The sequence below is a fragment of the Paroedura picta genome, chromosome 10, assembly GCF_049243985.1.
Source record: "Paroedura picta isolate Pp20150507F chromosome 10, Ppicta_v3.0, whole genome shotgun sequence".
NCBI lineage: Eukaryota > Metazoa > Chordata > Lepidosauria > Squamata > Gekkonidae > Paroedura > Paroedura picta.
In genome coordinates this window covers 25,954,408-25,975,423 of record NC_135378.1, presented here as the reverse complement: position 1 = coordinate 25,975,423, position 21,016 = coordinate 25,954,408, and the positions used below count along the sequence as shown (strand labels likewise).

Below are 21,016 nucleotides of genomic sequence, written 5' to 3'. Positions count from 1 at the left end.
TTAGCACTCCAGATGAACACTTCTATTACGGGGGGGGGGGGGGATCTCCACAGAATTAATTTGATACCTTCAGAATAAGTTGTATGGTGACGGTGCATTCTCTGTACAAACACTGAACAGATGTTGCTGTATACAATAACATTCACTGCCATCCATGCACCCTGAGATAGAGATTTATTCTTGACACCTTCATGAATTATTTACCCCACTGAGTGTGCCATTACATGTATTTTTTTAAAATGTTCTTTGACAGAAAGCTTTTTGATTTGAAACATACTTCCCTCTCCGACAATGAAAAGAAAACCAAGTGAGAAGAGTCAAGAGTCAAGTGCCCCTCCCAACACACCTCTTCTTACACAGCAAAGTCTAGATACAAAAAGAATTAGAGCTAACTGATGTTATTAAATAACAGTAACACTCAACATTGCAAAGTGCGTACGAGCACAGAGCAATTGAGAGGAAGCCCATTTGTTACCTAGATTTTAAAGAACCAGGGAGGACAAATCAAATATATTTGAAAGGAAGAGTGCATCCTGGAACGAAATAAAGAATGTCAAAAGGAAACCTGACCTCCCTCTAAAACGTCTTCTGCAATGAAATCCTACTGCTGCACATTCAAAAAATGAAATGCCTAAAATACATAGTTATCCTTATGTTAGAGCAAAATGTGATTTGGGCTGCATGACAAAGGCTGCAGCGGGCACACACATGATACATTATGATGTTCAACCTCATTTCAGTTATATGGGTTCAAACAAATCTTAATTTGGCTCCTGTTCGGCTTCACGTCCAAAACAACATACCCATAAAAATGGCCCAAGTTAATACACTCAAATACACAGCACACCTACAGAACATACATATAAGAGCTGAGTGTTCTAGTTCTATTACCTTTTCTCCCCAGAGCTTAGGAAATGCATTTGCTTTCTGTAGCAACTGCCGTTTCATCTCCTTTACAAATAATTTTGATATAGGTTAGAAAGACAGGTAAAAGCTACATTTAAAAGCTGCACATATGTATCTGTGGCTAACAGTTTGGCAGTTATTTTGACAGCATAGCAATGGAAGATGTATTTTATATCTGTTACCCCCTCCCCAAAAGTCATAACCAGTTTTTTACAATAGAAAAGTAACAACCTGCAGGAACTGCTGTCAGATACATTTTCCTCTTCACTTGCTCCATCATCAGCTTCTGGTCTATCGAGCCAATGCGCACCTCCGCAATCCTCGGTGGTGAACTCACATGTAGGCACTTCGGAACTGGATGCCATTGGCCAAGAAGGAGAATTCTGGAAACCCTGTTGGCTGGACCTTTGGAAGCCAATTGATGCCAAAGGCAGGGGTAAGTTCCCTGGATCCAGAAACTTTAGCCCACCAGAAGTGGCATCGTGCCGTGTGTCCCAGAAGTCTCCTGGCTGGCCATCAGCGCTAGGACTGGGAGCCGGCTGCTGGTGACTGAACCACCTCCATCTGATTTTTAAAATCTGCTTCACGTCGAACTCCTTCCGAGAGCCAGACATCTTCAGCGAGAGCAAGTTATCGCCTAGGCAACCAGGCAAGCAGCAGCGCACATAAAGAAGATTTGTGCATCCAACCAGCACAAGAGGAACACATGGTCTGCCTGTTTACGGCCAGCTGAGTTTGGGGAGGAAAGATTATCACATTCAAATGCGGGTAGGAAACGCTCTACCCTATCAGCAGGGATAGCTCAAAGAAAAAAAAAAGAAGACGAAGAAGCAACAGCAGCAGCAAAAGAGAAGCGGCTAAATTGTCACTTCTCTCAGAAAGAATACTAACGAGCTACATCAAAGCAGCCAATCCATTCTTTCCCACTTTCCTCTTTACCCTCTTACCATTAAAGTTCAAACGGCACTTACAGCATTTATTAGAGGAGCGAACTTTTGAGTCCAGTGGCGTTTTTAAGACCAATAAAGTTTTATTCGAGGAATAAGCTTTCGTGGGCACGCGCGCTTCTTCGGATACAGTGAAATGGAAATTTAACAGCCCATACATCTAGGCGAGCAATAAATTAGCATATAGCATAATGGAGATGTTTAACCAATTCAAGGATCAAACAGGAACAGCAAGCTTAGTTTTATATAGTTATCATTAGTTTGGGTTTAATTCTGACGGGAAACAGTGAAGGAAATATATATGTCAAAATTGGAAAATGATGGATAGATGTATCCCTAATCACGGAATGCTGAGACTCCATCCGTCTCCTCTCAAGACCTTACAGCTTACAATTGCCTTCTCTTCCTCTCCCTACAGCAAACCCCTGTGGGGTAGATGAGGCTGAGAGAGCTCTGAAAGAAGGGTGAATGGCCCATGGTCACCAACATGTGGAGGAGTGGGGAATCAAACCCAGTTCTCCAGATTACAGGCCATAGCTCCTAACCACTGCACCAAACTTGCTACACAAGTGAAATGCATCTTCTGTCTCAGCTGGTAATAAGTAAACAAAGGGCATTTACCCTTGCAAGATGCTCCGTCTTGCCTTCAGCTCTTGTAGAGGGTCGCTATAAGAGCATTCCCCTTACACTGAGACAATGTTTTTTTGGGAATGGCAAAATTGATACAAGAGAGCATACATTGTTCCACTGTCCTGCTTATGTGGACATTCGTAGCAACTTGATTGAAACACTCCTTTAAAAATTGCCAGAACATCATGATGTAGATTGAGCAAAGATGCTGCTAAGTGATGAGTCCCCCCAGGTGACAACTCAGCTGGCTAAGTTTTGTGCTGCCGCCATAAAAATCCGATGCTCTAAAGTAGCATAATTTTAAGTTCCATTTTATGACCTATTTTAAATTGTATTATATTAAATGAAAGAACCTCTTGTGGAGCAGTGGTAAGGCAGCAGACATGCAGCCTGAAAGCTCTGCCCATGAGGCTGGGAGTTCAATCCCAGCAGCCGGCTCAAGGTTGACTCAGCCTTCCATCCTTCCGAGGTCGGTAAAATGAGTACCCAGCTTGCTGGGGGGTAAAACGGTAATGACTGGGGAAGGCACTGGCAAACCACCCCGTATTGAGTCTGCCATGAAAACACTGGAGGGCATCACCCCAAGGGTCAGACATGACCTGGTGCTTGCACAGGGGATACCTTTACCGTTATATTAAATGAGCATATTCCTCTGGTCTTTTATATATTAACTTAATATAACTTGGTCTGAACGACTGTAATAAAGTTTGAACCTGAATCATTTCAATCTACCATTCCCCTTCTGGGGGATTGGTTAGAATAAGGGCTGAATGAAGTTACCATATGTAGTGAGATTTATCAGAGTACCTTCTACTCTGAGTACACTTCCCCCCCCCTTACTAAATCATTAATGACAAAGAATACAACTCCTAAGCGGCATCTCACGATCTGTTATTTATCCTATTAACTCTTTCCTTTACAAAAAAGGGGCACACCAACCCAACACCATGGTTTTTAAAAGACAACAAAATTTCAGAATGGAGCAAGCTAAATGGTAGGCTAGTTTCTATGTTTACCTTCTCTATATCAAATAATGTTTATATGCATTGTTTAAGAATGATAATAGACAGCAAAAGCATCCCTGATATCAGTGTTTTGAGGTCCTTAGATTTAATTTTGGTTTTATGGCACTCATTTAAGAAACTCCCAAGTAGCCTCCTAGTGTGGACAGTGCCAGGCCGTATTTTTCAGAAGGGGGAAGGAGCTTTCAGAGTAGAGCTACTGCTCAGTTTGAGCCTCCTTCCCCTCTTGTGGTTCTTTCTGTACAGCTTCAGAAACTCACTAAATCTGGTTGATCAGATGTGACAATGGACACATGTATGCATATACAATGGGAGGGAGGGAAGACAGCATGGTATAGCCAGGTATCATCAGACCTTAAACGCTAAGAAGGGTTGGTATTTGGATGGGAGACCACAAAGGAAGACTCTGCAGCGGAAGGAAATGGCAAACCATCTCTGCTTCTCACCTACTCTGAAAGTCCATTTCTAGGGCTGCCATAAATGGACTACAATCTGACAACACTTCTGACACACACACACACTAACATATATATACACAATCAGAAGTGAAGCCTCTCCCCAGCTTGTTTTTCTTGGCATATGCAAGATCTGTAGTGTGTATGATTGAACAGAAAATGGGGAATGTCCTGCATGAGGCATCAGAGATGTGTAGTTAGCATAGGTCAGGAACTTACAGATATTTTTCAAATATGTAATCTCTTGATTGGCTCAGTTGGAGACTTCCTTCTCTTTTGAGCACTCTTCCTCCCTCCTTACCTCCAGGACAGACTGAATGGAAGCAGAGCAGAACAGTTAGCTAGGACTCCCTCCCTCTCCTCTTTCTTTACGAACTTGTTTCTCTTCTTAATAAAACTATTTTATTCTTTAAGCAGTCAGGTGCAGAAATTGGTCCTCTTGCATATCTAAACTCTTAACAGTTTCAACCCAGACCTGCTTAGTATTTATAGTTATATGCCTCAATTTATAAAATTAATACTAACAAGTCTTGTAAGTTGCCACTTGCCTATAGTAAGAACTGCCTGTAAGAAGAGAGCATTTTAAAAACAGAGCATCTGGCCCAGACATCCATGCTGGGTATCCCCTAACACTCTGCTGCCAGCTGCCCTAGTTGCTATCCTAAAGTCCCTGCTGGATGAAGTCACCAATAATTCCCCACATTCCCTGATGCCCAGAAGTTCGGGGGCACAGCAATCAGCTATATGGGTGTGCACCCCCCCCCCCACTATCCTATACTGCCTAAGTTCTGGGGCTCCTAACATTCTGTGGCCCCTTCCTGAGGTCAAGATAGGAAACTTTTAAAAATAAAAAGGGTTTGTTTTTCTCCTGTTACATTGTATTATTTGTAAGCTGCCTGAGCAGGATTCTGAAGAGGTTGCACAGAATTATAAATAATTTTTATTATAAATTATAAATAATAAATACATAAACTGGAAGAGAATGATTTCTTCCTTTCCTCTTCATTACTATATGCCACAATGAATTGTGGGTAGATAGGCTTTTAGCTTTTTGACTAGGACAGCAGCTTTCGTAGACTAATTTGCGCAGCTGTGTTATACATCTTGGAAATCATAATACATAGAAAGTAACTGACAAGTTTGCAAACATTTCAGCTGAATGAAATGAAATTTTTACCTGAGTATGATATTTGATTTTAAACATTTGACACTAACACAGAAACACTGATCTTTTATTCCATTATCAAGGGCTTGGTTGTCTTTCCCATTCTTTATTGCCGTTTACACACCACACTTGCTTACTTAAAACTAGAGAGCAGGAGATGGTTAGAGAATTTACAATAAATTGTTACTATACTTTTTGGGGGTCCAAAGTTGCTTCATCTGGGATTTTGATCAAGGTATCCTTTAGGGTCAACTACCTGGGAAAGGGGGTTCCAGTCCTTACTGATGGGTAGTTTTTAGAAGATGGTGCTGGGGGATTGCTGCTCAGCCCCCTGGCATTTGATCTGTGGGGTCATGCAAGGTTCCATCTTGTCCCCAATGTTCTTTAACATCTATGTAAAACTCTAGAGATCTGGGCTGTTACCAACATAAAGATGACAGTTAATTCCACCTTGCATTTTCAGCTGATTCCCAAGCCTACAGAAACTCTTACCCAGACCCTGAGACAGTTTTAGATTAGATGCAGGGTTTAATCCTAACTGAAGTTTAATCCTAACAAGACAGAATTGCTACTGATGAGTAGAAAGTCTGACCTGGGATTTAAGATGTCAGTTGTTTTGGATGAGGTTGTGTGGACTCAGGCCTACTGTTTGATAAGTAGGTAACAACTGTGGGCAGGAGTGCCTTTTGCCAGCTTTGACTGGTTAGTAGCTGGCTGCTGCCTTTCTTGGGCAGAAAAGACCCGACCCACTGTGTTGCACGCCATGATTACAATCTAGATTAGATTACTGCAATGCATTCTATGTAGGGCTACTCTTGAGAAGTATTAGGCCACTTCAATAAGTACAAATACTGCAACCAGAATATGGACTTGAGTGGGTCTTAGGGAACACACCAAGTTAGTCTTGGCCCATCTGCACTAGCTCCCAATTTGTTTCTGGACATAGTTCAAGGTGCTGGTCTTGACCTTCAAAGCTCTATTTTGACATCTCAACTTTATTGGTTTTAACTACATACATGAATTGGATTTTATATGTTGTTAACCACCCTAAGCCTGCTTGCAGAAAGGGACAGTCTACAAATCAAATAAATAGGCCCTGCTTCAGGTGCCCCCATTTTGAGATTAGGTGGGCAGCAACCCGGGAGAGGGCCTTCTTAGCCCCGGCACCAAAGCTCTGGAATGCATTTGTCTCCCTCTGTTGTTGTCTTCTACCAGAGAATGAGAATGTTGTGGTATCCAGAATTCCTTCAATAATCCCGTCCTAACCAACGTTTTGTTTATTTAATGTTTTATATTTTAACTCTGTTTTTAAATTGCTTTAATAGGGTTGATTATAATGGCTTTAAAATGTATGTTTTAAGTTGTTAGCTGCCTTGATGGCCCTTGTGTTCCCATTCTTTTGACGTCACAAATCTTATAAACAAGTCATAAAGAAGGAAAGAAAAATGGGTGGAAAATCAGCCAGAGACACAGCCTGAGTAATAGCCCTTCCAACAACAACTGCATAATGCAACAATAGTAAGGGCATGAGGTTGTTGTTAGGTGCGAAGTCGTGTCCGACCCATCGCGACCCCATGGACAATGATCCTCCAGGCCTTCCTGTACTCTACCATTCCCCGGAGTCCATTATGGAGGGCATGAGCTAAAGGGCATGAAATGAAAAGACTAATTTGCAGCACTTGGGAAAGTACAGAGCCTGGGAGGATGCCAAGGGCTGTCTTGCAATACATCCAGCTTTCAGAAATGTTGTATGCATGTAAGAACAATGGTGTCTTTAACACCCCTTGATGGTCTCTCAGCAACTGCCCAGCTTCTAGAGTCCTGACTGCTCGAATAAGCATGAACATTTGACCTTTTTACAGGTAAAGCAGAATAATGGGTATCTCCTTCCACTTGAATCATCAATCACAATGACGTTTAGACACTTTGTCTCAAACCCAAACGGGAACTGTACACCACATCAACTGTACACCAGCTCATCTTGGGCAGAAAGGCATCCAGGTCCTATGGAGCTTCTTCATCACATCACCAAAGCTGCAGCTGAACAGGGGGTCCAATAACCCTCGCGTCAACAGGTTCGCAGTTGGCTCCTGCTTTTCTTCTCGGTCTGTACTGACTCAATCCTCATGATGATACAGTACACATTTACCACTCTTATTTTGCAAGCACAGACACTCTCATGCAAAGGTAAGAGCACGAAAACATTATTTATATCTTCTGAGCTTACTATAACAACCCTGTCGTTTACAAAGTTTTAGACCATGTAACCGCACTCGAGATTATTAGAATAGATAATTCAGCAACCAAGATTCAGCAACCCCAATGTGTTTCAACCAGACGTAAGTAGAATTTGTTTTCCTTTTGGAAGGTTTATTCCCTTATATTTGTCTCAAAATAAGTGGAATTCTTGAAACAGAATATTGGTTTTATTGACATTAATTTTACATGGACTGAAAGCAGGGATTTCCCATGTTGCATTGGGCTTCTAAAGGCAGCAGGCTAAATTGATTAAATTAGAGCTGCCAACTGAGTGCTCTACTTTTGCTCAGAGCATGCTGTTGCGAGAGATAAGACAGCAGAATAACTTACAATGTAATTAATCATCATTTCTTTACATATGCAGCTCCTGAATTATAATCAGGCTGGAAAAAAAGGGTTTGCCTCCAAACAGACTTACTTCTGAATTGTAGAAAAGGTTCAGAATCTAGTGATAAAACTCACAGGGTCAGGGTGGTGTGACCCTGTGAGGTAAGCTAAGATAAAAGTGAGTGACTGTCCCAAAGTTGCCAAGAAAGTTCCATAGCCAAGAGGTAATCTAAATCCAGATTCCCCCCAGCTCTAGTCTAATACTCTATCCCATTGGCTCTCTGGGGTAGAAGATACTTAAAGATGCTAATAACTTCAGATCAGGAACCAACATGCTCAAAGTATGCAAGTCACATGGTCAACACGTTATGGCTGAGAACACAGTGAGGATGTGTAAAATTTTACAGTCCTTTAAATATACTGAAACATTCCTGTGTCAAACCTAGCTGGATCCAATGTCAAGCAAGTTTTAGATCAGAAGCATTGGGTCTTAGTCAACACGTGGGCCTGGGACACTGCACCTACTCATGCTACCTCTTGCATCCAGTTGATTATCCCTACAAGTTGCAAGTCTGTGTGCAAAGCAAGATATTCTGGATTAGAATTTTTCTAAATTACAATCTGGACCTTCCTCAAAAAACATTTTAAAAATTGCTTGGTGATGGGCAAATTCTCTGATTTCTTTCAACATCTCTGTGGGTTATAAAGAGGAGGAGAAGAAGAAATCGATTGGACATTAGGCGCAAGGTGAGGTCCACACAGAGGCCTAGTGATCACAGAGAGTGACCATTCACTCTTCCCTCAAGAGCAGCATTCCACTTTGTTGAGGCTATGTTTCCTTGTGGCACCAGAAGTTCGGCAGTTCCAGGACATTTCTCCCCATGGGCATTTGACCACCTTAGAGACAATAGAAGTGTATCTTGGAGTTCTGTGTCTGCCTCTTCTCTTTTCCCTTTGGACGTTGATCCTTCTGTCTACACAAATGATAAATAATACAGCCAATGCCAAGGGGCATCTTGCTGATGTGGAACACATCTTCTGATATGATATATGATATATAATATATAAATAAATAAACATACTCTTTGTTGTTGTAGCAGCATTTTATATGGCTTCATCCCAAAGTGCTGCTACAGCTAAAGGTTTAGGACCACATGAACAAGATTAGCCAAGAGGACCCTTCCTACACAAGTGGCATAGGTCTAGGACTGGGGGTGATAATGAGCAAAAAAGGACCTTTGTCACCAGCCCTGCCCACACAGAGTGAAATGTTCAATAATGGCAGCAGTGCCGGGACAAAGCCAGAGAAAGTGGTTTCCACATCATTGTTGCCATGTCGAAAAAGGACCAAAGCATATGTCTGTTCAGATGTAACAATGCAGTTACAGGGGCATGCATGATTCACTTGGAATGTGAAAGCAGCAATCCTCAGAATTGCACTTATGCAAATGGCACTAAACTTATCTACCCCAATAATTGAAATGCAAATGAAAAACTACTCATGCATTTACCACCCCAAAAATCATTTGAAACAGCTCTCTTCTTATACCTTACTCCTGTATTGTTCAGCTACTTTAATCTTGTTTACTTCCATATCTTGCTGTACAAAATTGCACATGTTACACCAGACAATCTTCAGAGGAATAATTTACCTTTATCAAGATGAAACCCCAGGCTATGGACAACAATAGCAGCTTTTTCCTACTACAGCTTATACAGATATGGCTTTAGCTGGGTGAAAAAAAATTAAGGTAGCTTCAACGGAGTTTTTGCTCCACTTTAGTATTCATATCAGATAATTTTTTAAAAAAGTATCAACACAATGATGTCCCCTATTTTCTGTGTTTTCACCTTACTTCGCAGTAACCTTTTCAGAAAGATGGTAGTGAAAACATGTTTGTGGATGGGAAGGTGAGCAATTCTGCAGTTGCGTCCACGTTACCATCATTTTCCTTGTCTCAACCATCCCTAGCCACCATTTCCCCAGCTACTGAAAAGCTTTTTGTTTTAAAATCAGTTGACGGATCACCCCAATGCTATAACAATACACACACTCCTCATCTCTTCTGAATAGCTACCTTTCTTTTTTAAAGTATCTATCTAGTTTTGTTGAGGACATATGCCTTTCCCTCTATTGCTCCATAATGAAAGGAAATAGAACCTTACTTGAAAAACCAAACAAAACAAGAGCTGGGGATTTCAAACAAGAATAAAAGGGGAAAATATGTCATAGTTCATATTTTAGCTGTACAAATGTGTATTTGTAACCATTTGGCTCTTTAACACTTTAACTCTTTAAGAAGGCATAGCCCAAGGACTTTGGCCACCCTAAACTAGGATGTTCAAAGCTGCTGCCCCCCCCCAAAAGCAGGAAGATGGTGTTTTATCTTCTTACCACCCCCCACAGTCAGAACCAGGAAGGCACGGTGCCAGGAAGAGGTCTAGCTCAGGCCCATCCCAGAGGAAGGGAAAGAGGGAGTAGACTCTCCAGCCCTGCTCCCCTGGGGGTTGGGGCACCTCCTGATGTGAGGCAGCCAGTCTGGTTGGCACCCTAGATCATCTAGGGCTACCTACTAGACAGGTCACTCATGCGCATAAACAGCAATCAGAAAAGAATCAAGCCCACCCCCAATGATCATGAAGAGACAGTGAGAATATAGACACATAACTGTTCACAGTTCAAGCACAATACATTGCAGATATCATACTCCAGTAAAAAAAAAGTCTTATTCAAAGCAGTGTCGCGCAGATTTCCTTATTTATATGAGCAGTCACACCTTTGGTAAATAAATACTTTAAAATTAAGGGCTGGTCCCCTTAGTGAGAAAAAGAGTACAGGTAATTTTGTTCAGGTATTTGAGACAAATGAAAACCTTCAACCCTGACTGACTGTAACTGCATCTTTCTCTCACTTTCTTAAAATGGTAACACTGGTCTTACCTTATCCTCTTTTCTGCCAACCTGGTTAGAATTAATCTCCAAAGACACTAGAATACAGACCCAAAGAGAGGAATCTTATCATGTTTCTGAAAGAGCATTATGCTTTGGAAAGCCTCCAATAACAGAATACCAGATATGGGCAAGCCCAAGAGAATCCCTACACACACCCATGGACTCTTAACACATGAACTCGTCTTAAGTGTCCCAGCAACACCAATGTGACATCATACTTTGTGACATCATATCAACACAGCTCTCAGTATTCTAATCCTAGACCCAAGCATGCAAATGAACATAACAAGACTGGTACAGATCTAAGGTACAGAAATACTTGGAAATAAGTCTAACGAGACATAGTACAACTTAGCAAATATTGCATAAGACTGGGCTAGAAGCCACCAGACTTCATTAAAATTATTAATTATTAATTATTATAATTTATTAACCTGAAAAGCATTTCTGTCTGAGGCTAAGATGATATCAAAGCAATGCATGAACAGCAAAAAATAAACATTGTACAAAAATATTCAGAGTCCATTAACTTCTGAAAGCTGGATTAATTATGATAGATCACAATGTTTTGGGTTATTGTTTTTTTTAATGTAATAGTCTAAAATTCTTTAATACTGTAATCTCATCTGTAAAAAAAAGGTACACATGCACAATGTTTCAGAAACTTTGACTCGCATCCCAATTCTTATTAGCTCAACCTTCTGGAACACATTATAAATAACCACAAGATAGTCTTAATGAGTTTGCCTATTGTTATTTGGCAGGCAACGTAGTTCTCCCCGATTACTGGCATTGACATTCCAAGACAAATTTGAGGAAGGTTTGCATTAAAAATTGAAACTGAGAACACTTGTGCAGGGGGTTGGACTAGATGACCCTGGAGTTTCCTTTCAACTCTATGATTCTATGAATCTATGAACACAACCAACAGATTTGGTACCAGTAAACTTGCATTTTAAAAAATGAAGTTTTCAGTACCTGCCATGTAACACTGACATACCACTAGCTTCTAGAATGAGAAATGAAGATGCAAAGAAAGAAATAAACATTTTGGGAAATTGAAAACTGGAGGGGGGAGCAAGATTTTTTTTTTTTTTTTAGAATGAAAACGTGTTTAAAAACACTTCAGAAAAACAATTATCAGTCCAATTTCAATTTACATTTTCCTATTTACATCCTGCAAGAAAATTATCCTTCAATATAGTATCATGACTTAGAGTATAACAAAACATTAATCATCACATGAGCTTGTTTCTGGGACAAATTTCCAGTGATAACTCATAAGTAAACATGAAGCAGGATTTGATTTGGTTCAGAGCTGCTGCACAGGAGAAGTAGGATTCCTGCCCGCTCCTTTGTGCTGATTTCAGCAGCTGAATAAACCTGGGACTGGGGTAGGGGGTGGGGAGCATCACTTCCTCTATGGGAAACCAGGACATGCTGGCTCAAATGACACTTCCTATCTGCAGGGCCCTAGGCAGTTTCAGCTATTGAAAACAGTATAGAGAAGAAGGTAGGAATTCCTTCCCCTGCATAACATTCCTGATTCAAATTCCTGATTACCCTGCTGCGAGTGCCTTTCCGCAGTAAGTAAAACCTTTGCGGCAGCACCCATAAAGTTCCGCAGAATTTCATTACTTTTACACCAAAATTTCCTGATTCAGGTGAAGCACCAAATGACTGTTTGGTGCAGTGTTTTGCAAATCCCGGGAAAATGCAAGTCCCCCCCGCTCCTCTGGGAGGGAATTTGTGGTAACCTAAAGTAGAAGTTCAAAAGTCGCATTGGCTTCCTCCACTGTTTCCCACCTCAAAATGATGTTTGAGATCCAACCAACACTGTGTCTCTTCCCACTTTCCTCCACTCCCCACTTTATTTTTTAACAGGACTGCGTTAAAACGCAGTTCCAAAGTACCAGAAACACAACACACACACCACCTCCCTGTCCAACAAGATTGAACATTCAACAGCGGTGGTCCCCAACCACCGGGCTGCAACACGGTGCCGGGCCGTGAAGGCCCCGGCACCGGGCCGCAGCTCCCTCTCCCCGCCCCCCCCAGTAAGAAACTTCCCAGGCCGCAAGCAAATTGGCCCTAAAAGCGGCCGATTAGCTTGCAGCCTGGCAAGCTTTCTTTTTGTGGGAGGGGGGAGAGAGGGAAGCAGGGCCGTGCATGCAAGTTTGCGCCATGCGCAGACGCAAATGCGCATGGGCGGCACTCCCGAGTGTCACGCATGCGAGTTTGCATCCGCGCATGCGCAGCCGGGCAATTGCCCTCCCCGCCGCCGCCGGTCCACAGACTGAAGAAGGTTGCGGACCACTGTTCAACAGAACACTCTTGATCTATTTCATGAAGGGAAAGAGCCATGATCAGTTTCAGGCAGGGAGGCTATGAACTTTGTTAATTTCATCCAGCAGCCTCCCAGGGCTTTCCCCAAGTACACACACACAAAAATACCTGTTTACAACATAGGAGTGTCCTAATAACTGGGTTTTAAATAATAATAACAACATGCATTATATGGGGGGAAAGAGAAGGGAGGAAATTGATAACACAAGATGCTTATCTGAAGTGGCACACTTAAAGGTACAAGCAGGCACCATTTCCCCCGAGCTTTTAATTTGCATTGTTCCCAAGAATGTTTTTTTTTTTTTTTTGGGGGGGGGGATGAGCCACACAGCATATGGAAAAGGGGAGTGCTTGGGCCTTTTTTCCCCATGGGAGGAGGAGAAGGGACGGAGGTTGGTGATAAAGCAAGACATGAGAACAAGTGTGTGTTGGGGGGTTATAACATAATGTCATTGCACATGCTCAGATATTTTTAAAAAGGGAAGGGAGGCGAGGCAGGAGTGCCTACTCTCCCGGTGGAAGTATAAAATGCAAGCCGTGAACAGAATCCTGGACAGCGCCAGAGAAACCCACAAAGGGAGAATGCCTGGTGCAAAATCAGAGTTGGCATCCAAAAGTCAATGCAGCAAGAATGTGTCAGCAAATAACTGTGGAAAAAGCCCTAGTTTAGGTTCTCACCAGGACGTCCCCATAGTAAGCTCTTGCAGTTTGCTCTAGTTAGACTAAGTTAACACATAACCAACAGTTAGTTGGGTATTATGTTTGAACCAAGCAACTCAAATCTGCATTTTAAAAAATTAAAAAACAAAATTGGATAAACTTTCCTTTTCATATACAGAAATAGAATGTATGTATTTATTTATTTATTTGATTTCTATACCGCCCTTCCATATGGCTCAGGTCGGTTTACATACAACGTGGGGGACATGTATGTATTTAAAATGGCAAACATTGCTTGATGTTCACTGTACACATTTAAGCTTTCTCCAAATTCTGGGGGACAAAATTCTGCAAAGTTCTGCTTTTCCAGCTATAGTGTGTAGAAAATCCACTAGCTTACTTTCTAACATTTACTGAGTGCCAGTTTTTACTTTCAACAAAAATGGAAGTTTTATCAACAAAAGGTGAGAGATGTTGTACTTAGCGATGTATTTATTTACATCTAAATGGTTGTCCATTCACAGATATTAAAATATTTATACTCTACCTTTCCACTTAGTGTGAGAGGTGAGGATCTCTGGCTGGGACTGGCTCCACTACTTCACTGCTATCAATGGGGAGGGCAGAAGCATATCCTAGCATCCTGACCAGGCTATTCTGTCATTAAGATTCTCTGTTTTCTTTGAGCTGTTCTGGTCCTAGAAGGGGAAAGCTAGTCAGAAGAGCCTACTGAAGAAGCATAATCAGGAGCCTAACAAAGGAAAAGGGAGAGCAGAATCCAGGTAGAGTGTTGGAAATATCTGAAGACACAACTTTTGTAAGTTACTAAGAAGCTACTGGACTCTTGCTCTTTTCTACTGGGAAGTTATCCAGAGGAATAAGGAGATAAGGAAAAGGCCACAGGAGGAGAGAAAAAATGTAACAAAAAGTGAAGTGCATGTGTATTAGAGCTAGAAACTGCAACTAGCAACCCAAATGTTGATTCACATTTGGTTTGCTGGTTGTTGTTTCTAGACTTAACATAATATAAATAAAGTTGCCCCTAAATTCCCTGGTCGAAAAATCAAAGTCTCACCACTCTGACATAACCAACATAAGGCAAAATACATGCATGCTCTTTAAAAATTTAGAGGAAAGCCACATTCTTCCAAGATGTTGAACACCAGACCAATTAAACTATTCAGCAGTTATGCTAAAAAAACAAAAACAAACCCAGAACAAGCCAATAACTGATTTTTAGTGGTGTCTAGTTGATCTCCAAGTCCTTCCAGGTATTTCATTAGTGTCTTGGCCAAGTTACTTAACCTTTGCTCCAGAATCTGATTTTTAAAAAAAAGAAGATTAAGGCTTTCCTTAAGCCAAGAGCTACAGAAGAAGCAAATGTGCCAATTCCACAAGATGGACCTATACAAGTTACAGACCAATTAGCAGAAAACAGAATCACAAGGCAAGCAGAGTTCTGTAATCCAAATCCAGCTGCTCTCTCATTCCAAACAACAGCAGGATTGTTGTTGCTACAAAAAGGGCAATCACTGCTAACAAGTTAACAAAGCTTATTTGGATCTGATTCTGTACTTCGCTTAACCCATTTCAACAATTCCAGATACTTCACTCTGGCACCAATGACACTAGCTTTTCATTGGCATTCCAGGACCCTTGTTCTGTATGAGTCCTACAGCAAAGGTATTCCTCCTTCGTACAGACAGGAACTTGCATGTCCAAAAATATCCTTGTTAGCAAACACAGGATTTTGCAAGACCATTCTGAGCAATATTACAATTATTACTGCAATTATTAAATGGTTCTTCTGAAGAAGGCTTTTGCTTTCAAAATAAAGAACTTTCATAAAATCTACTATGTCTTCAGATCATTGTTCCACTTCATTTCCCATGAACAACAGGTTCTACTTCCAACAATCTATCACCTTGCTAATATTACAAGCAGACAGATCTCTTTAAAAACTTCTATTGAAGAAGCATTCAAATAAGAATTACTACATATTAACCACCCCGCTACTATGACCACTTTTCTCAATAATGTATTTTCTCATATCACATTTCTGAATCAGCTAAAGAAGTCTGGTGCTGGAATATTCTCTCATAAAATATAGGTGCATTCTCCTATAAAACATACAACACAGCTTTGAAAACAATTTGTAACAGACATAAAAATTATAGCAGAAACTTTATTTTACTCGGTTAACGCATGTCTTATTCTGCAGGTCCATGATGTTGATATTTGCTCATGCTTTGGAAAAAATGCCTCATAATCTAGTACACATCTCCCTTAATTTACTGGAACTGCTTACCCTGCTAAGTATGCCATGGATGGCATTTTCCATTACCTCTGAACAACACAACCCGCGTTCAACATTGCTTACCTTTTGGAACAGGAATTAACTGAAGTCCAGCTCTTGCATGATTTTTAAAAGGAAGTTACTTATATGGCTCAGCTAGACGGTATTCCATTCCATAGTCTTCTCTTTCGAGACATTCCAGGCAATAAGATGGGTCCTGTAGGAAAAATAAATTAAAAGATTGAAGAATGTGAAGAAGCAATGCAAGAAAATAAGACGGCCGAGGTGTAAATGTGGGGGCACTGCAGACAAGGCTAAAATAAACATTTTAGGTGTGAAGCGTATTATTGTACCTGTACTACTATTACATAGCAAACTTTTGCCAGTATTTGTGAAATTTCATTTTCTCACAGCATTCTGGGTATTTCAGAAGCCGTTATTTCAGAAGTTGCTATACATTAGATCAGGTATCTCTAACCACAGTGGGTACCTTTAGAATTCGGAGAAATTATAATGGGAGCCGCCACAACGCACCTGCCACAGGACTGGTGTTAAATGGTGTTTTATAAGATCATTCAAGTACCAGTCATTTTGTCCTGATGTTTATGTCAATTAATGCACCAGCAGAAGGAAAAGCTAGTGGGTCATCATCACAAAGAATTGACGTTTACATCAAAATGTACTCAGAAACATAAGGCAGTTGTTTGACCAATTATACAACTCCAGAAGAAATCTAGTATTGAATGGAATAGTAGAAAGCCAAAGAGATTTGATCCAGATTTTAAGGGGAATAATCAAATTTGTTCAAGATATTTTAGTTACTCTCTTAACCACCTTGCTGTAAGCATCCTGTTGGTTAACGGGCAGGCTTTTACTACACTCAGTGCATACTTATGAGCAAGGCAGGAATGATCCTGAGTACAAAACTAAGGTGTATTTGCTATTCCAGTTAAAATAAACTACAAGGCTGTGGTGCTGGGTGTGAGGCATCAAACTTGGAAGTTTCAACAGTAAAAGCATACTAGTGCTTTAAGCACACTTCTCCTTTAAAGATACACTCCAGATTTGAAACAAAAAAGACACGGTATGCCGTCTGGGCTTGTCCAACCAATGACTATTCTGAGACAAAAATTTTGGTTTTTTCCTACTTTGATATACTGATATACATATAATTATGTAATTATATATGAGTGTTATGAAACAACTATGCTATCTCAACAAAATTATATTTCAGAAAACAGTGACAGGAGCTACAACTAATGTTAATCTAAAGGTGCACCTATGATTTTGGTTTTCAGAAGAGTTCAGAATTCAGTTTCTCACAAGGGTTGCATTGTCACTCCTGGGACTTGAACACTGGAAAAATGTACTACCTAGAGAAAAAGAAGTTTGGCAGCAGTACAAAAAATGAGTCAGTCTCTCCCTCTCTCTGTTTTAGAGAGAATTACGGATGGAAAGGCCCTGAAGTTAAGAGCTGTATATCAAAAACGTAACCAGCAGAGTTATATTTAAAGGATCATCTACTTTCAAATGTCCCTGAAACTATGGCCATCAGGCAGACACTTGGTGGCTAACCCACCACTTAAACTGGCCTGTCTGATATCAACCAGAGCTAGGGATGCCAGCCTCCAGGTGAGACCTGGGGATCCCCCAGAATGACAGCTCATCTCCAAACTAGAGATCCGTCTCTTATGAGAAAAAGGATGCTTTTGAGGGTGGACTTTGTGGCACTGTACCCCATCCTCCCCAGGCTCTAACCCCAAACCTCCAGGACTTTCCCAACATGAATCTGGCAATCCTCCCCTTTCCATCCCCCATTGGTGACTAGGATGCACCTGACAATCCTAACCAGAGTCCAGACTTTTCCATCAGGGCTCTGGCTCTGTGAATGACCTCCTGGAAGAGGTGAGGAACCCTCCTCCATGGAGATTTTCAGGAGGCACTGCAAGGCAGGGCTTTTGAGGGAGTTTGAATGGCAGGCATCTTTTAATAGGAGAGGGGGAAGAGGTTTAGGTTTACTTTTTTATTTTTTGTTTTGACTGCATTATTTTTAACAATTATTTGAGAACCACAAGGAAAGGCAGGGTATACACGTCTTAATTATATATATTAAGACTCTGCATGTTATATATATAGTTATATATATAGTTATATATAATTTTGATGCAGATGGATATTTCACTCCCCAATCAATAAGTCAGCCTATTTCCTGGAAAAGGCAGCCCATCATAACAGCTGCTATGCACACACACACACACACACACACTTTCCTTACCATCCACACTCTGAATCTATCATACTTGGCAGAATAATATAGAGCAGCAGGGGAAGGAAGCCCATCTAATCTCTTTGCACAGGTCGTGAACCACAGTCCGTGGTAATTAATTTTTAATTACTTTAGTGCTGCCTTGCATTAGCCTCCGCAGATCAGATGAATCACTTGCCGGAATAAGAGAGAGCTAGGGTTACAGCACTTCCTGGTGAAGATAAATATTTAGAATATATAAGTGGGTTAGAATCTGAAAAACACAGATCTCTGCAAGGTTAAAAGATCTGCATCAGCTTCTAAATCACATCCATACCTTCCATGCAGAACAAAAAACAAGCTGTTTGAAGTCTCAAAATTCTTGGCATGGAAGCCTGCATTTGTGCCAAGATTCCTCACCTTAATTTTCCTGGGAAAGAGAAGGATTTGGAACATAAATATGCATGCAGTAATCTGGTACAGGACAACCATCCTTCATGTCCTCCTCCTTACAGACATGTGGAAGGATTGGTTGCGCAGGCTTTGCGGGGGGGGGGCAATGACTTTGGACTATGAAAACAGAATTACAACCTCTTATAAAGCTAAGTTAATTGTCACTGGATCCGCACTTAGAACGAGACATAAAACTAACACAACTGCATCCCATCCTTTGGTACTAAAGCCCAGTTTCTTTAGATGAGTCAGGGCATTTTATGCAGAGGTCAGCTTTAATCCACTTGATTTTAAACTAAAATTTTGTTGTTGTTGTTATGAAGTCTTGTTGTTGTTAACCCAAAAGACTGGGTTAGAGTAAACCGATGGAAATTTAATCAAAACACCTCCCATTACCCACACGGCAAGTCCATTCTCCGTACTGCAAGTAGGTCTAAGGGGGTTAAAGCAAGGGATACTTAATCCTTATCAATTTCAGCCCACATCCCACCGCCCACTCTGGAACCTGGAGCAACTGCCCATGGCATCCCAAAGGCAAACTGAATTCGATTTCAGCCACAACCGTCGGTGCGAGCCAAGATATGTCACAGCCCTTATGAGTCCCACAGCTCTTTGAAAACCTTCCCAAGAGTGCTACCGTGGACACACGAAGCATGAGCCAAAGGGCACTTTGCGCATGGTCAGGAACTCATGGCCAGGTCATCCTCTCCCCACCCCCACCGGCCCAAAACCGCTGCCCTGGGCTCAAGGCAAACCCTGCTGGAGACGCCAACGCCTTCCCTCGCGCCTCACACAGACACGAGAGATGCCTGCCAGCCTCCGCCCTTCCCCAACGCGAGCCCACGGGCGCCAGAGCCGGTGAACCAGGCAGAGGAGCCTCTGGCGCTGCCTCCCACCCCGACCCCGACCCCTTTTCTCACCTCACGGACGGCCCCGAGGGAGGGAGGGGAGAGGGAGGGAAGGAAGGAGGGAGGGAGGCTCCCGTCCCGCCGCGGAAGAGCAAAGCACGGCGGCCCCCAAACGCCCCTCCCCGCCCCCCAACTGCTGCGGAAGCGCCACAACAACAGCCCCCCCTGCTCGGGAGCCCGGGCCACGCCCCCTTTTCTCCAGCCACGCCTAATGGGGCGGGGACAGGCCGCCTCACAGCCTCAATGCCACGCTGCTGGCGTCTTGGGGATGAAAAGAACTTCCCCGGCCCCGCCCCCAGCCTCGGCCGACCAATCGCTACCTCGCTGTGTTTCTGCCTCCGCCTCCGCTCTCCTTTTCACAGCTGGCACGAAGGTGGCGGAGAATTCCTTCCAATCGGACCCATGTGATGCCGCCGAGGCGGACAATGTCGTCGTCGGGCGCCGCTAACCGCCCTCGGGCGCGCGCGCTCTGTCGCGAGGATAGGAAGGGGCGGGGGAGAGAAACAAACGGGCCGTTTACTTCCGCGAGCTCTGAGGAAGAGACCGTTCGAATAGCATGCGGAGGCGGGCAAAGGGCGTGGCTATGCAAATGAAGAGGCGGGTATTTACAAGATGGGGGGGTGGCCCGGTTGATGTGTTCACGGTGTGTGGCGCCCGTTAAAATACGTTATTTTTTAAAAACTATTTTTATTTTACTTTTTTGCTTCATCTGTAGGTCATCTGTAGAAGAACAGACTGGAGTCCTGTAGCACTTTAGAACCCAACAAGGGTTTTAGGGAATAAGTTTCCCAAAGTCAGATATCCCTTTGTCTCTGAGATGCTACTAGATTACCAGATTGCCCCACTTTTGGAGGGACATCTGGGAGTACCTGGAAAATTGTACTTATGTTGAAATTTAAAATATATATATATTACAATACTATTTATGCGTTCTATGAAAATTTTTGTTGCTCCATATAGACCAAATTTTAATCAAGAACCCCGTCTGGTCAATGGTGTCCCGCTTTACCAATGTTAAAATCTGGTTACCTTATACTAGATTCCAATCTAACCATTGTCTGTTTGTCATAGGGGGCTTAATTCGATTCCGGTTGATGGATTTCTCCTAGGATTCCTACTGATCTGCAGGCGACAGAGATTGTTAAATCAGTGGGTTCGACGAAAGCCACGACCCCTGGGAGTTCAATCAGCTTTTTATTGTGATTTCAGCATGGTATTACAAAACTGAACTGAGAAACCCCCTGAAAAATTTCAACTTACATGCAGTAGCAAAAAATGGATCTTCTCGCCAGTGTGCACTATTGGTCAGTTTCGGTTTAAACTGATTACATCCACAGGCAGTGCATTGGTCAGTTTCATTTTCTGCTTAATTCCTGCCTGGACCTTAAGCTGGGACCTTGCAGAACTATAAACACAACAGAGATAATTCACCCGGAGAAGGTGAA

At 42.1% G+C, this 21,016-nt stretch overlaps 1 protein-coding gene across 7 annotated transcripts in view; it reads right to left on the bottom strand.

Annotated features, from left to right (window-relative positions):
• KLHL5 (kelch like family member 5) overlaps window positions 1-20,093 on the bottom strand; it is a 55,210-nt gene extending 35,117 nt beyond the window's left edge. Inside the window, exons 1-4 of one of the 7 annotated variants that reach the window (XM_077301699.1) lie at window positions 19,584-19,721; window positions 18,548-18,640; window positions 18,362-18,442; window positions 16,050-16,182 (exon numbers count right to left, since the gene is read on the bottom strand). Coding sequence is in view for 1 of the 7 variants with exons in the window: in XM_077301696.1 (XP_077157811.1) it covers window positions 1,138-1,520 (383 nt within the window). In the remaining 6 variants the exon portion in view is untranslated. Of the gene's footprint in view, window positions 1-1,137; window positions 1,536-10,651; window positions 10,790-14,216; window positions 14,240-16,049; window positions 16,183-18,361; window positions 18,443-18,547; window positions 18,641-19,583; window positions 19,741-19,891 lie in introns of those variants that run through there. The other 6 variants (XM_077301700.1, XM_077301698.1, XM_077301697.1 and 3 more) reach the window with 6 other exon arrangements.
• Between the last annotated feature and the right edge of the window lie 923 nt (window positions 20,094-21,016).